At 39.4% G+C, this 17,785-nt stretch overlaps 2 protein-coding genes across 2 annotated transcripts in view; both read right to left on the bottom strand.

The window, feature by feature from the left end:
- The window catches only part of LOC124595747, a 113,337-nt gene that overhangs the window by 59,500 nt on the left and 36,052 nt on the right, over positions 1 to 17,785 (bottom strand). The window lies entirely within an intron of this gene.
- LOC124595743 lies at positions 1,864 to 17,344 on the bottom strand. Its single transcript, XM_047134619.1, has 3 exons — positions 17,237 to 17,344; positions 8,380 to 8,607; positions 1,864 to 2,196 (listed from the first exon to the last, which is right to left on the bottom strand). Exons 1-3 carry the CDS (start codon positions 17,262 to 17,264, stop codon positions 2,135 to 2,137), a joined length of 318 nt encoding a protein of 105 aa, XP_046990575.1. The 5' UTR covers positions 17,265 to 17,344; the 3' UTR covers positions 1,864 to 2,134.

Genomic DNA, 17,785 nt, shown 5'->3' with positions numbered 1-17,785 from the left:
TAGAGCAGCTTGCTAAATATCAACGTCACCCACGAAAGCCATCCGATATGACATTCGGTTCCTTAACTACTACCTTCCGGCCATTGCTGCATGAAATATAGAAAATTCTCCAAATACCACGCCCGCACATGGCTTGTGTTCGTGATGCAGCAACATAAATCTACAGGCTAGAATGGTGAAAGAAGTGCTGTTGATTCCTTACCTATTACTGGACAATTTTCATGTGCCTTGCGTCGTTAGTTCCTTTGCAATACATTCCACGATGCATTTTAAAGGTTTCTCTTTGTGTTCACTTACACATTAGCTTTCGGATCGAAGATACACTGCCACACTTTGGAATACAAGCACTTCCAGGGAAATGAATCGGTCATGGATTTTCGATGTTCTGGACTCCACTGGAGTCTAATTTGGTGTATGAGTGTGTGACTGGAGGGGGGAGGCAAACTTAACAAAAGTTGATGCAGACGTGTTGTGAAGGGTCCAGCAACGTATGATCCAGCTAGATGCGAAGTCTTTGCAAATACAAGGTAGTTGAATACCTTTCCCAAAAATGAAATTTGTTTGTGTGTCTACGTTCCAGCACTGTGAAGACACGCCTGGGCGATGGATGTCTAGAATGGAATTATAATGTGTAACATAATGTGCAATTTAGTGTCCCCTACGTATTGCTTTTTTTGGACCTCATTGGATACCGACGATGTTATTGTGTGCACTATTAATTTAAAATGTTTTTAATTATCTCATGGACAGAGCAAAGCAGACGTCTTACATGTAAGAAGTTTATGTTATGTCTTAATGTTTAAGTAAAGACAGAAAGAAAAACACAACAACCCCAATTGGAGGTGTCAACTGGATACTGTTTGATGCTTTAATTGAAAAAGAATGTTTGGCGCAAACTGAACATGAACATCATTGAGTCTGAGTCTCCGATTCCCACAGCATTTTCTCATCTCACTGAGCTAATGGGAGACCTCCACCTCAGCGCAGAATTAGTGCTACTTGCTCTTAGCCTCGCTGCATGCAGTAACAGCATTACCAGAGCCTCACTTTCTGAATAGCATTTCTGTTAACCAGTGAGTCGCCTAAGGTTAAGTAGATACACTTTTGTATTGAACTGGGTTGAGCAATGAAATGCCGACCGAAACGTGCAGCAATTTTTCTTCATCGTGTTTGCTGTTGGCTACCGCTATCAAGCAAATTATGTGATTATTGGCCATTTGGGATTTACATTTAATTTTAGTACTGAACAGAATAAATTATAATGTATGGTTTCCTTAACCCAACTGATAACGATTTTTTTACCTGCCTAGATATATCTTTCTGTTTTTTGATATAACACTATTTTGTAGCATTCCATTTGCATCATGCTTTTTTTCTTGGATTTAAAAAGCTTTATAAGTTTTCACATATAAAAATTCGGAGTCATTACTTTGAGCACGCACTTGCGCTTAAGCTTCAATCGAGAAGATCTAGTAATTGAGACGTTACACGGTCACTTTTACTACATCGATAATTTGAACCCGCATCTTGGCGTGATTTTTTTAAAGTTTTCTTTGCATAATAGCTTGCAATAAGTCCATGTAGAACCGTGAGATATGACACCATTTCCTCTAGATTACAAATGTTTCACTTCTTTCCCAGGCCAGGTAAGGCGAAGCCGTGGCGTCAGTCGTAAGTCTTTGCTGCGGCCGCCGGTGTCCTCGTGGCAGTATGTTAAGTTTGGAACTGGATATTGGCATTATAAAAGGTCAGAGTGAATAATGGATGAAATGCATTTGATGTTATTAATAATAAGCCTATGTTTTTAAGTATTTACGTGAACCTGTAGATAGAGAAATATCTTGTGCTTTTTAAATATAACAGTTGGCGCTATGAAACTGCACTTATATTGCGTCAGCATACAACTATTACCGAAACAACACAAAGATGAAAAGAATACAAATGTGATGTTTTAACAATAATCTTTACAGTAATGAGATATACAGCATGTCGTAAAATAATCAGAAAGATCTGACGCTCTTGCAGTTTCTTGGCTCTTCTGTAAACAGCAGATGTCTTCAGTGGGCAGGCCAGCCATTTTTGTCTTCACTCCCTCGCAGACGATTCAAGCTGAGCCAACGGACTTGCAATACTCCTAGTTCCTGGGACAATCTGACAGGTATGGTTTGCACTGACTCTTTGGTTTCACCACGTACACTGCAAGGAATTGAAATATGTTTTAATAGAGGTAGGAAGTATAAAAATAACATAGCAGTTTAAATTTACTAGTGATAAAACAACTGAAACTCTTCGCCTTTTACAGGCAGCATGAATCTCATTCCCAGCATTGTGACAACATTATGTTATGGTTGTGCATCAGAGATAATGTGGGGTTCCGCCAGTAATTATCTCTGTCCTACATTTTACGAAGACATGCTTAATAGGCGGAGAATGTTATTATAAGTGCCGTAATAATGTCACAACCGTAGTAACTGCTGCCAAGTGTGCTGTGTCACTGAGCTCCTTTCGTTATTGGTACTATATCAGACCGTTGGAAGATTGAAAACGCGAGTAAGCCTAATTTATAGCGTATTTCGAAAGTTGAGGATGTCACTAGAACCAAGTTCCTCTAGGGGCGTAATCCTCCTGCCGTGTGAAGCATTCAGTAAGCAACACATGTATCCTGTGACGTGCCAGATGACGATAACCTCAGGGACCTCGGTTTCGTTTGCTGGGAACTCATCTGGCGATCTCTGAGTTTGTGATTTGGGAATGGTCAGAACTGCCCGTCTCCAGTAACCGTAAAATTAGTCTTCTTAACAGCGATGACAGCTACTGCAAAAAAATTTACACTCTTGTCAATTTGATTAACAAGAATGTTACGTAAGTACTAATACTTATCATAAAGAAAGGACTGAATGAATGAATACTATATGATACTAAACAGAAACTTTAAGGAAAGAATTCAAGAAATTATTATTTACGAAGTTTGAATCCAGACTATAAACTGACCAAAGATAAGATTTATCCTAGGAGAGAGCTGTAGCCGCATCAAGCTGTAAGTTAGGTGTGACTACAATGTAATTCGGCAATGGAGATGTTAATTTCACTTCTCTCTTGAACTGTTGCAATAGTAGTATGCATGTTTACGGTTGGAAGTCAGACGTTGGACTGAAGTAAATCATGATTACCGTTTGGACAGATAACGGGATAGTTGATTGCTGATTTGTGATGGGACTTAGCCTTCATGATACTTAATAGTCACGAACATCAAAGGACACAGAATGAGACTGATACCGACATAAACTCAATTATTCGACTTGAGTAGGCAAGCCGGCCGAAGTGGCCGTGCGGTTAAAGGCGCTGCAGTCTGGAACCGCGAGACCGCTACGGTCGCAGGTTCGAATCCTGCCTCGGGCATGGATATTTGTGATGTCCTTAGGTTAGTTAGGTTTAACTAGTTCTAAGTTCTAGGGGACTAATGACCTCAGCAGTTGAGTCCCATAGTGCTCAGAGCCATTTTTGAGTAGGCAACAGACAAACGCAATCACGGAAAACTTAGAATTGAGCCGTGTTGTCAGAAGCTATCGTCAAAGTCAGAATTGCCGATGCTAACAGACCCAGTACTCTGAATGAAAAATCGGTGAGTGTGTTCAGTGTAGGGACAGATGATTATGAAGAACATTATATTTTAATCCAACATTAATTCTTGGAGTGGCGTACATCATTTAATGGATATTTGAAGTGCATTTTTGGAAATGACTGATACTTCGGATATCATAAAAGTGAGAAGTGATTTAGTGACATTTTAACTGTAAACAGGAATAAGTTTACACGGAAGTACGACGCATTCTTAACATTGCTCAACGGTATGTTATCTCTATAATTACATCGTGTATGGGCGCTGATGACCACGCTGTGTAGCGCCCGAAAACCTCAAACCACACACACATCGTGTAGTTGCTGAATACGTGACGTAGCGTCGCCTTCTCGACGGAATGACAATTAACAACGCAATTTCCTCGCAAAACTGGTACAACCATCACCATCGAGCCGAGACAAAGCGAGACGTCACAGAGTACAGTTCATTCGCTGTGAACTAACGAAAGAGATTTTGAATTCAAAAAACTTACTGAGAAAACATTCTCGATGACAAAGTACTATGTATTTGGAAAAAATTATTTGTAGAGAATTTCGTCTTTGTACGGAACCTCTGAAGTGTCAAACCATGCTGCTCAAGATGTATGTGCGAATATTGCCTGTTATGTTTGATAGTATCACGGCCGCTGTAAGACCCAGTCGCCAATCGAATATCACTTATTTCTTACAAACCATTCCTGTAATATTTTTCTTTGGGGGGGGGGGGAGGGGCATTTCGAGTTCCATTGTTGTATTTAATCACGAATGGTACTTGTTCCATGCCCTCAATACGTTGCAACTGTCTGTCCAGTGTTCTATGTGTTTAGCCGTGGGTGCTTTACGATGGAGGTTACTGAGATCAATAAGTAAATGAACTTGTGTTTTTTGCATCGTACTGAAGATTTATCCCACTTAGAGGTAAAGCATCATTTGCTAGGATCTTGCTTATAAACATATATTCTCCTATCAGTCGAGTGTTCTCATATTGTTGTCCGCATACTATTGATCAAATATTTTTACTCGCATTGCATCTCGCTAAAATGGTAGTAGCTTTTCCCTCAGCTACGTAGCTGCAGAACGTTAAGGGGACGCTGGCGCACGACACCCAGATTCGTGACATCAATAGACATATCATGAAAGATAGATTCTTCTACTCTGCAGGAATAGTGTCAACCGTAATGGAGAATGGTGACCACCTAGGGGAATGGTAGCTACTTTCAGCTAAGTTAGTCAGTTAGCAGTTAGTGATTGACGAAAAACAAGAGACAAGGAATAGTTAAACTTTTTTGTAAAATCATGCGTCAGGCGACAGTTAATGACGGAATGAGTGTGAACATATACATGTGTGGGGTGAAATGTTATGAGGAAAATTAAATGACAAGACAGTACAGAGAGTAATTTAATGAAAAACTTGTTACAATTTTTGGAAAAATTGGTTACTGAACACGTGAGTCCTTAAAGAGTATTATTAATAATTGACAGTTGAAAATACAGAGGTGTTTGTTTCTTAACTTCTCTCTCTCTTTGTGTGTGTGTGTGTGTTTATGTGTGTGTGTGTGTGTGTGTGTGTGTGTGTGTGTGTGTGTGTGTTTGTGTGTTTGTGTGTGTTCGTTTTGATGTTCAAAGTTCCCACCGTTTTTTAACTCACATGTGCAGCAATAACGGACGCATTTGAAAATTTCAAAGAATCTGTGACGTTTCGGGCAATCGTATTTTGTGTGTCGAAAATGAGCCTATGTGTTTGTCACGGTATATATCCATTCTCTTCCTTGGTCCAAGTGAAAACCCGACTCCTTTCATTGTCAGGGGGTTCACGAGGTGGGTGCTAGCCAAGATCGCCAGTCATCAGTTGCTGTAACTTCTGTGTGTGCTTAAACCAGTATTATTGGGCTGCCAGTGAGGCATATTGTATGACACACACTCCTGGCGCATTTTATCGAACCAGCGGTTCCCATGATAATAAAACTGTCTTCGTTTCTGAAAATAGCAACTTTCTCTGCTTTTTGTGTCTGCGGGAAGGGATAAAAATACTCAAACGAAAGAGCGGAGGCAGACAGTTCTCCCGTTTAAGCATCTCTGAGAGAATAAAGCAGGAAACATTAGACAATTTTTATAGTAATATAAGATTCGTTTGATAACGTGTCAGTGCTCTATATGTCTAAAGGTCTCTCATGGTACACTTAAATGCGTTAAACGATTAAGCAATACACTCTTTACGTCTACATGAAAATAGCACACCAAATATGAAACATATGAAGAAGTACGAAAAACTGAGTACGTCGAATACAAGTCGACCTGCATTAAACTAAATACATGATTCATGTTAAAATGTGATGGCACGGTGAAATATAACGAACATACACGTGTATGGAATTATAATGAGTGATTTCTTCCATCGTGGATTCATCGAATAGAAGATTAGGGAACAGAAAATTCCAATGAATTTATTTTCGGATATGCATGGTTTCCAAGCTAGAGCCCTTTTGTTGAATCGTACATTGTTGCAGAGACTGCGGTCTAGTAATAGCTGTACCACGTAGCCACAGTTACCATATGCATGGTTTCCTCCTAAAGGGCGGTACTGTTCTTCATACGTCGTGAGATAGCACCCTCTCATGCAACAGTAATTAGTAATTTTATGTCCGATTCACTTTCACCTTATGGTGGACGTGATACGGCGTTATACACAATGGTTCCGTATTCGAATCGAGAGAAGGCGGACATGGTATTTACTTACGGAGAGGCAAATGACCATCTCAAGAGTATAATGTATACACAGCCCATTCCAGACATGGAGGCACTGGACCAGCGTATTCATACTGCCTTTGACACTGTTCGGATGCGACCTGGCCGATGACAACTTGTGAGACAGAACATGCTACGGCGCGTACATGCATGCGTTGATGGCACATGTAAACAATGTTCAGCACATACTGTAACAGTGGCTGCCTGGTACAGCGCGTATTAGTTCGCATTCTCTGTAACAACGTATAATTGAAAAACGATCATTTGCAAGGAAACAGCGGAAAGCAGTTCCGGACAAAAGTTCTTTAGACCTTATTTGTTCCTCATCGGCACATCGATCCAACACGTTGGAAAATATCACCCTGTAGAAACACTGAATGAATCCGGTACCGTTATCCATCACTCAGGATGAAGAGTGTGGAGAGCGCAAGATGACCAAATTGTTAATTGTTTTGAGAGAGACCAAAAGTTTGTAGAGGTGAGACCTTTCATTTTCCACAACTCTAGAAGATCCACATTTTGTTAGAGTTTGAAAAATTATTCTCTTGAAATTGCGCCAATGTGACTCTGCACGATCTCTGTGAAGTTACGGACTTCAGCTTTGTGCGAGATGCGAAGCAACCTTCTGTTTATTAATCGTCCGCAATAGTATTGCACCTGGGACTGGGGTGTTTCGATCGGTTCAACGTGAGTTTTAATAGTGATATTTTGCTAGGACACGATGAATAATTTCACAAAATAAGTACAGCTCTCCTGAAAGCTTCGATAGAAGGTGCATTTTCCTTGACCACTGTTCCTGATGGCTGCAATGTATCAGCCTGCCTACAACAGTGGCCACGAAAAGCCAAGCTAAATAATGTCGTGGTTGTATAGTAACAAACTTACTATACATTTAGAATTTCCCGCTTTTTTTCTAGACATTTCCGTCTACAAATTCATTATTTAACTTTCATGTAACCGCTACTCCCGTGGTAACCAACATGCATGCAGGCATAATTTCTAATTCAGTGGAAATCTTAAGTAGTACTACGACAACGCCACTTCCCTATCCTTTTTTCGAGATACTTTAGTTTCGCCTAAGTAACGTGCTTTTACCAGGTTCTTTTTACGGCCTTTACTGACTACTAATTATAATGTGAGGTATGCTGCTATTTATAAATGCCTGAAATTTCGGACATTTTTTGCAATCGTTATACGGTTAATAACTAGTACATTTTTCATCGTCCGTAAGTAGCATATTTCGATCTGATATTACATTGTAGATATGTAACTGACTGAATAAGTGTGTGCCCTAATTTAATGCTAGCATTATGTTTCAGATAAGATGTAATCTAGAACGCTCACTTATCATTGCCCAATTCACCTATTTCTTCGTCACTACGTCAACGCGTCGCTAAATTTTAAACTTTTCTAAAGTTAGAAGCCTATTTCTACTTGTTCCTAAGCGTATGACGGGTATTGTTTGTACACACAAACCCACTTTTCGGCCTTCTACAGAGAACGATGAAAAGTGTACGTTCCCTATCGATTTATAGTGTTTAACTTAGTATATGTGTGTACAACGCTGCCAATACATTCACTGTGAAAATTAACTACACGCTATGGACCGCGGCACTTTTGGCAGCTTACGTTACCTGTTCAAATATCTTTTCGTAAAATTTTGAAATTGTAGCCCAATTCGAACTTGATGTCGCGTTACATGACATAATCCCCGTAAAAGAATTCAAAGGTGTGTAGAAGTTAAAAACATGCAGCAGTCTTACCGGAAAAGAAAGTTAGTGTAAAAGGTAGACTAAATATGCACAGCAAATTGCTCTGAGTGGTTTTGGTGGAGAATCATGAAAAGTTGCAATTTCGTAATTTCGGTGAGGTAAGGGTAGTCACTGATTCTTGATAATTTGGTTTCATTCATGTCTTCACATTGAAGGAAGAATCGTTGGCAAAATATGATGCAAAACAATCTGGTGTTATATTGTCAAAAATGCACAGAATATAGAGGTATTTGAATTAACTTACCTTTCGGTAACTGGTTGTAGCAAGAATACAGCTTCAGCGAATTAGCATACAAGTAGAACTTGTTGTCTGCTGCGACACAAATGGTATCATCGTCATCTTCTGTGTAAGACGACCTCCCCAGAAATCTACTCTCAGCCGTGATATTGCCGATGCTTAGTTCCTCATTTCCGATGCTGGCGGTGGTCGACTCTTCTGGTTGTCCGTGGACCTCCGCCACTGCTAGCAGTGCTGCAAAAATCGATGAACGTAATTACAGATCGCTATTTCGTCTCATGGCTGTTAGTGCAACTCTCCCACTTACGACTTCGACACTACTGTATGCTATATGTGCACCGTCTGCTAGCGTGACAAAACTGAGGTATAGTGCAACTCTACTGACCCTTACCACGAACTCTTCCACGTGCTAACATATCTCCACCGTTTGGTAATGATACTGATTTTGTCTCATAGTGTGACTCTGAGTTTGACAGTCTTTTCGACGTACATGAAAACCATGTGATTACATTCAGTGAAGCTACAGTAAGGGAATACCGGATATTTGTGACATTTATGAAGAATATATGAAGACGTACTGCATCGCAATACGAGAGCATGCACACTTGGGTGAAAATACAACAGGTAGGACGGAAATTTCACCAATAATTTGTAATTATTATTAATTATCATTAAATTATAATATTTACTCATGTTTACGTGAATTCTGATACGTTGAACTCTATAGTGAACCGTAATTATTTACGAACTGGGGAATATTTTGTGTTTAATCGATGACAGGGGACGTTTTTACTGACTGTCCCAGCTTAATAAATAAATTGGAAATTACTAACACTAATATACACAATCCCGCAAACTTTATTGCATTTGATAGTCTTTGTTACTTCGTTTCATTCTCAAGCAATAATCGTAGGAAGACAATGTGAGTTATTTCACTGTCCGAAAAAATATCAGTTTATTGTAGAATTAGCATCTTGACGTTTGCTATAACAATTTTCCAGGAGACTAACATTTTTTACCACTTTTAAATACTTATTTTAATGCGTCTTGTATTTGCTTGCATTCGCTTTACTCGGTGATGCTTCGCTAAAATTTGGGCAAAGATAATTTTTCGACGTGGTAAGAAAGCAGGCATGCACCGCTCGACCCTACAATATCAACCCAATAATCCAAAGAGCGCTCAAATGTGGTAAGTGCCTAACATCATCCCATGGATTATTAGAACTACATAAGAGTAGTACCAATACATCGCAGCATATACGTCACGCTAATCGTTAGTGGCTTCAACTATCATACGATAATTGCGTTTGGCACAGGAGACACGTGGCCTAGGAAAAACCTGATAGTTGAAATCCGTTCGACGAAAGCTGAATACTCTTGCCACTCCAGCTGGGAGCAACAATGGCATAAGTGCAGTACTACGATTGCCGCGAGTAATTTATCCCTTGTACTGAGTGTACCCTCCTAAAATTACATACTTTCATTGAATAATGCTAAATACTCTCCTGGCTATAAGCTAAATGCTGTAACTGGAAATCGCTACCCGTAAGGTTGGTAATGGAATCCAATCTGTCCGCCTAACACCCCACACGGTAATTAGCTATGATGTATATAACAGAAAGATTGGTCATTTGTTGAACAGTCCGCATGTCCCAGAAAATAAAAAAGAAAGAACCAACAGTGACATAGACACTACGTTCATGTCGGACAAGTTCTCGCAGTAATTTCTAACTCCAATATACAAATGCAATTGTCTTTCAAGTTCTTGTTGGATTGATATTATCTCACAAATAGATTGACAATATTAGTACTTTCCTCACTTATGTTTGGAAATGTTTCCCTTTCTAGTAAGGTTCTGCCCCACTAAAAGTTAGCCAGATATTTGGCTGAAAAAGCTGGGCTCTTCATTGGTTCTGACATCAAACAGCCCGCATATTCTATGACGGAGGCATCAGAGATCTTTCACTATCTACGTTAAGTCCAAGATACTAGTACATACATGGATCTGTCACAGAAGTGTGACCACCGCCTTTGTTCGGCATCAGCACGAGATAACCACTCAATGACGGTAGGGTGCAACACTAACAGTGGAAGCTATATAAAGCGCGTCAGGGAGCCGCGGGGGACAGTAGAATCGTTGTCATAAAACAAAAAGAAGTTATTTATCTCACGTCCAAATGGGTATGATTATTGCCTTTCGGACCAAGGGTGGATGCACGCTTCAGTTTTTAAACTGTTCACGTGTCGGCCTGCTGAAAGTGTACTGTGCATGGCAAAACTGCACGATCCAAAATTGACGCCATGACCAGTGGGGCAGCATGGCCCATAGATGACAGGAGTGAAAGACAGCTGCGCAGATGTGTACGGATGAACAGGCATGCAACAGTCGAGGAAAAGACGCCCCAGGTGAACCAAGGGGTTACCAACAGTGTCTGCTCAACAATCATTAAGCGAAGATTGCTGTTTACTGGCGTCCACAGCAGGTCCCAGATTCGAACGCTCACGCTTTTCATCGGCGACGAAGCCTTCAATATTCACTCCAATACCTGAACTGGACCTGTTTTGAATGGCCGTTTTAGGCGAAAAACGTTTTATGCTCGATCGGGTATAAGGCGGGTGGCGCGTACGGTGTGAAACGTCTCAATGCAAAGAACCTGCAATGAGTGAGGGAGTGTTATGGTCTGGGAATGTATTCGTGTCGGTGATTCTTCATAATAGACGACATAATTGATCTAAACTAGTATGCGTTTGTGCTTTGGGACCCTGTCTACCCCTCCATAGAGCTTAATGTTCTTCGGCACAGTGGCATCTACCAAGAAGACAATGCATCCTCTCGCTGTTGGATCTGTAGTTTGCTCTTAACATGACTGGATATGTTTCCGTCTGTTCTTTGGAATGAGAGCTCAATATGGTAACTTCAGGGCTCTTGTACTTCTCTTTATACTCTGTGATCTACAAATGTGTTTCCAGTAATTGCAGTTTGGTTTTATTATGCAATTGATTTGTTGGATACTTGTTGCCAGTTTCACTACGTAGTTATCTGTAAAGAATATAAGAGTTTTTTCATTGTACTCGCTTTCTTCCATAGCGTTTATTATATGGCCCCTATTTTGCTTTCTAATTGTTACATGATTCTCCCTCTGTTTTATTTGTTCATATTACGTATTGTTTAACATTGTTTTTTATTTGCCTGCTCGTACTTATCTTTTACCTTTCTTTAATCCCCTTGGATAGTAGTTTGTTTAGTTAGTGATTAGTAGCGCATTTTACATTGCTGTTCATTATTGCAATACGTCTTACGTTTGTAAGCCCCTCCTATAATATTTAAAGAAACATTTGAAATGTGACGCATGAGAAAAATTATCTATCAACACACCTAACACTTCATAGAGGCAACGGAGAACGTGACGTCTTATGTTACAATTCAATATACAGAAACAAACACTGTGAATGCAGTGTTAAGCACGAGTCAGTCTCTATATTGTGAAGGCGGAATGATATGCGTAAGAAGATGTTCCAAAAATATTTTCCTAGAATAGCAGAACCTACATTGCAAGATTTATATTTTCTGTCTTTTTAGTTGCAGTGAGAACGTAAACAGGGGACCTCATGGGAAAAGTCGTTTAATATCACACACGCACACAAATGATCCAAAAATTTTGTTACTACAACACAGAAGAGTGAAAAAAATGCGGAAACTATTGTCCTAAGCTAGCAAAAAGTAATTAATGCTGTATCTTTTTTGTTCCTTAAATAAAGCTGGAGTCCTCTTTTCACCATTCCTACAAGAGGTGTTGTGTGCGCATTGCAGTATGTATCACATCTTAGCCTTATGCTTCTTTACTTCTCAAGTGTAAAAGGATTGCAACACCAGTCACTAACTCTCAAAATGCATATAGCTATTAAATGAAAGAGCTATTCGATTAAAACTGGTGCCATTGGCTGGTTTTGTATGAGACCGTTCTGGACAATATTTCTGACAAATTCCATAAGCTCATTTCATTCCATTTCTGACAAGTACCTCCAGCATTTTAGTTACAGAAGCGACTAATAGGGAAATCTCTTACATGTTCTGCGAAAAGATCAAAGTTCGCGAATCATTTATTATCATTGGGCTGATACAAATTCAACGGCTTCTGGTGTCAAAAGAATGTTAATGAAGATAGGAAAGCATTCGAGCTCAGCGGAAATATCAGCAATTTAGCTGCAGTGTATTTTAACTGTCAAGATCGAATGTTCAGCTCCTTGAATGATGGGGGTGTGAAGCACAAAATGGTAAATTCTAAGAGTATTTGCAAACGGCATCTTAGACCTGTATGTGCCGAAAAAGGTTCCATAGAAATGCAAAGGCCCGCCACAGTTCGAATGATACGTTACTAAGTTTCTGTCAAAATAATAAGAGCTTCATACACGTTTAAAAGACTTCGGAGCTTTGTTAAAAGCAAATCCCGAAAGCAGCCATGACATTTAAATTACACAGTCACTAACCAATCTGACAAAAAATCTTAACATGTATTGTTACAGTATATACATCTACTTCACTTATTAAGTCACTCTTTGACCGTACTGTCGCCCTCGCCACAAATCAAGGAGAGGAGGTCGAAGTACTGATTTCGCTTTTCTGAAACTGATTCGCCACAGAATTAGGTTTCGTTGAATTGTCTCAAAAGACCCACCTAGCCAACATTCACGTATTTGATAGAGCAATATCAACTAATATCACTCTGTAGTGGAAAGGTATCTGGATGTGAGAAAATGTCTTCAAGATCCTATACACAACTTTCTCCCCTTCCAGCAGAAGTTAATCGTAGGTCGAAAGAGCGGCAAAGCATTCCAAGCGACTCGAAAAAAGCACACATGATTGAATGCCTAACTCGTTGTCGTTGACCAACCCATTTTATACCCACGGATAATGATCGTTTTGGAGGAAGGAAGTGTCCTCCGTAAGAAACCAAATTGATTCAGCAAACTAAAGTCTTATGGTATTCATCAACTCGGAATCACAGTATGGGCAATGTCGCCCACATCTAAGCCTCGTTCCTTGAATTATTCCGAACAATATTCGATACAGTTCGGAAATGCTATTTAGTGGTCAATGTACGAAAATACCGGATAGCAGGCCGCGGTGGCCAAGCGGATCTAGGTGCTTCAGTCCGGAACCACGCGACTGTTACAGTCGCAGTTTCGAATCCTGCCTCGGTCATGGATGTGTGTGATCTCCTTAGTTAATTAGATTTATGTAGTTCTTAGTTCTACTGGCTGATGACCTCAGATGTTTAGTACCATAGTGTTCAGAGCCATTTTAACCATTTTGAATACCGGATATTGGACCTGATTTATGATTTTATTCGGTAATTCACTGCAGAAATAATTCAAATGAACATACACACACACACACACACACACACACACACACATACAAAGAGAGAGAGAGAAGTAAAGAAACAAACACCTCTGTTTTTCAACTGTCAATTATTAATAATACTCTTTAAGCACTCACGTGTTTAGTAACCAGTTTTTCCAAAAATTGTAACAAGTTTTTCATTAAATTACCCTCTGTACTGTCTGTACTGTACTGTCCTCATAACATCTCCCCCCACACATGTATTCGTTCACACTCATGTCGTCATTCAGGCGGTCAGTCCGGAACCGTGCGACTGCTACGGTCGCAGGTTCGAATCCTGCCTCGGGCATGGATGTGTGTAATGTCCTTAGGTTAGTTAGGTTTAAGTAGTTCTAAGTTCTAGGGGACTGATGACCGCAGATGTTAAGTCCCATAGTGCTCAGAGCCATTTGAACCATTTTCAAAAGTGATAGTCGGAAAGAAGCTGTGATATGTCTATAACTGTTCACAATATACACAGCGTAGAAAATGTATTCCGTAGTCTGGGAGGTGGTAGTTTAAATGAAAACACAAGCAAAATATCCGGAAGACATGAGCTCTAAGATCCATACTTTTAGAGCTATGTGTACTTGGTGATACCGTAAACCGTATTCACAGTTCATTGCAAGTGCAGCGGATACCTTATTTCTAACAGAACCGGTGCGTATTTTGAACAGCTTACGAAAAACATTGTAGTTTTTTCCCTGTAATTGCCAGAAAATTGAAGCCTGCTGTTTCTCAAGGAAAATACCAAACTCCATTTTGATCACAAATGCAGGCCCTATGTAATAGCTTGTAAAACTACGACTCAGTGCCACACGTATTTTCCAGATACTTAATTTCATAAGTTTAAAACCATTTTTGAAACTGTATGTACTTGCGAATTCCATCGTAAATGTGATTGTAATATATGCTGGAAGAATAAATAACAAATAATTATTTGAAGTTGTAGTAAATACTCTGACAATGGCTTGGATGTTATATTTGTAAGAAACATGACATACATTTCATGTCACGATAATATCGTAGGCGTAAGAATGCGCGGAGGGGTGCGTTGCGTACAATGTGCATTGTTGTACAGACGTGTGTCTTGGAGCAGAAATGACAAATTGTGCGGGAAATGGTGTCATAATAAGTGGGAAGGTAAGACATAAGTGAGGGAGCACGTGTATGTGCGTAGCACATGTCCAAGAAAATATTTAGCATTAACGAAAAAAGCAGTATGGGCCAAGTTTATTCAAGCTTATTGCTAATCAAAAAGAGGCTACTGTCTATACTGAATATCATAATAAGCATTACATCGCACTGCAAGCAACTCATCGCAAAGTAAGAACCATATTGTAGTTTTATAATTCTGGTATACGCATGCCAGTATAATAGTATCTTTCTTGGAAAACTAGAATTGTCTTGTCAAACCAATCTTTACTGACCCAACCCGTTAGCCATCAACGTAATCGTATCCTCTTATCATAACTTCCGAAAAAGTGTCAAGTGAAGAATATAGTTAAAAGAAAAAAGGATCCGTTAAATTGACCACTCATTTTCAATCAAGTGGTTATTGTAATAGAAAGCTGTAGTAGCTGCGGTTCTTTATATCGTGCAGCAATGCTATGCTAACGCAGCAATCAGTTGAAACGAAAAGTGATATAAGTGCAATACACGTTTGAGTGACAAACGCAAACTGGCTATCTTGTAGCCAAAGTAATTTTTCTGATTTTATGGTGTGTCCTGTAAATGATATATCTCTACACAACACTAGTATTGGCAAGAGGTATTTGCCCTGAAGGAAAAATTCTACGGCACTATTCGAATAGTATCAGATAAAGAATTAATTACTTCTGGTCACGACTAAATATTTTCAAAGAGACAGCTTTATCGTGATTTGTGTGACGCATTAGAGTTTCTATGCAGTGTTGCTAGTCGCAGTTAAATTTTTTATTAAAATTATTTGATTACTAATTAACATCTTTAGCGTTTATTTTACTCGTGTTTTTTACATCTAGCTTTGCGCAGGGGCATTCTGTTTATTTACCGCATTACCTTTGTTTCCAGCATTTGCGTGAATTCAGTGTCATTAGCTATTTACCAAATGTAGCTTTTAATCGTTTTGGAGATGGGAAACCTTTTATTCTGATTTCTAAATTCACCCAGACAACGTCCTACAGGAAGGCTGCCGCTCGTTGCCTCCTTTTTTTTTTACATTTCTATCGTTGATGTACACTGCAAAACACTTGTGTAGTAGTGATCGGTTTGTAACTGCCTAAGTTCTGTCGGTAAACATCGATCTTCGTATTAGATGCTTTGTTCCTACTGACTGTGCAGTTTTATACTCGGGAGAGTATCTGTGAGTAATATGTTATGATACAACAAGAATGTAATGTGGTCCCACTGGTTTACTCAGTTGCTTACTGCACTCTGTTGATGATCGATTCGGAAACAGCTTACAGTAGACGAGATAAGCTTCATAATAGCGAAGATTAAGAAGTGTTCATTCGAAATAAGGAATGCATTTTAAAGTCTACTGGATTCTTTTTTTTTTTTTTTTTTTTTTTTTGTTTCGACCATACAATCATCTTTCAGTGCATGAAATACTTTTTTTAACACCCTCTACGTAAATGATCCTTTGGTACCGACGGAAATTCCATAAGATATTTCGCGGACGACATTGATGTCTGTAGCGAGGTTGTTACGTTAAAAGACTGCAGGGATATGGAAATCTGCACTGCGCATAAACACGTGAAAAAACCCACAACACGTCATTTACACTGTTGGCGAAAATTCACTAAAACCAGGAAATACCTTGGAGTAATTGCACGAAGAGACATAAAGTGGAACGACCACATAAAACTGGTTGCAGGAAATGCAGTTGCGAGTGTGAGAATTATTGGAAACGTCTTAATGAAATGAAATTCATCCACGAAAGAGATGGTTCTCAAAGCACAATGTCTGTAGGTTGCTGTGTCCGTCTCGTCCGTCTTGAATCGATAGGACTGAGATGACAGAGAAGACGAAGAATGATTCTTTTGTTTAGTGAGTTCGAGGGCTTTACGAATATGCTGAGCAAGCTCAATCTCCTCATCGTCAAACTGATATTCCACGACTCTAACAAGATGACTACGGGTGCACCTATAAGATTAATAAGGCTGTACCTACAATATATATATATTTGTAATTGCTTGAGTCTCACTCTCAAACCATTCATACTTTTCATATAGGCAACACAAATACCTTTCGTCAACTATCTATGAACTACCATTGTTCACGAGCAAAGGATATGAAAAAATCGTCCTAGAACATTCCCGACCCTCTAAGGTGTTTTCCATTCCGAATTTTACGTCGCCAATTGCGGCAATAAAATGTACTTCCTCGATTGTACAAATAGCTTTTCAAACGGATCAATACATGAGAAATTATGTAAAATTGAGGTAAGGAAAAAATGTTTATCGTGAATGAAAGTTTATAAATTCTGTCAATACTTACCAGCAACAAGCAACAGAGAAGCCTTCATTGTACTCGACAGGACTATAACAGATGTCTGCGTTATATTTTCATTTATATATGTTTAGACACCCGATGCCATCACCGAATGTTATCGTCAAGTTCCCTTCTGATTTTCCGTTCCGTGAACTCTGGTTGCAGCAACTAGCAGCAGATTGACTTTCCTTGTACTTGAAAGGACGTCTTATCGTTCGCAGTGTCTAATTATAATCAACATTACAACTACAGCATTTAATAACACTTTTTACCGTTCTGGGTCATTTAGTTAGCTTCTTTTTTCCTTTCCTTCTTTTTGCGTTGTGTGACACTTTAATAGAGGCGAGGAAACGAAACGACAGGGTCTACGGAAATTAACTGCCACGGCACACCAACACAGTTGAGTTGATATTTTTACACACGTCTTATTGGCAATACTTGTCAAATCCGCAATGCGAAGACAAATTTATACTAAAGCGAGTTTCTAGAAATTGCTGATAATATGTTTTAGCATTAGTACAACTCAGTTTAGGCACAGGTGCGTAAGGAAAATTT

The sequence above is a fragment of the Schistocerca americana genome, chromosome 2, assembly GCF_021461395.2.
Source record: "Schistocerca americana isolate TAMUIC-IGC-003095 chromosome 2, iqSchAmer2.1, whole genome shotgun sequence".
Taxonomy (NCBI): Eukaryota; Metazoa; Arthropoda; class Insecta; order Orthoptera; family Acrididae; genus Schistocerca; species Schistocerca americana.
The sequence above is the reverse complement of the archived record's forward strand: the minus strand, read 5'-3'. Positions and strand labels throughout refer to the sequence as shown.

Excerpts from the sequence above, each read along its gene's own strand:
- LOC124595743 (XM_047134619.1), bottom strand. The coding sequence starts at position 17,264 with ATGAAGGCTTCTCTGTTGCTTGTTGCTG. Across the intron at positions 8,608-17,236 it reads TTCTCTGTTGCTTGTTGCTG|CACTGCTAGCAGTGGCGGAG; the intron begins GTAAGTATTGAC and ends CGATTTTTGCAG. Across the intron at positions 2,197-8,379 it reads CTACAACCAGTTACCGAAAG|TGTACGTGGTGAAACCAAAG; the intron begins GTAAGTTAATTC and ends AATTCCTTGCAG.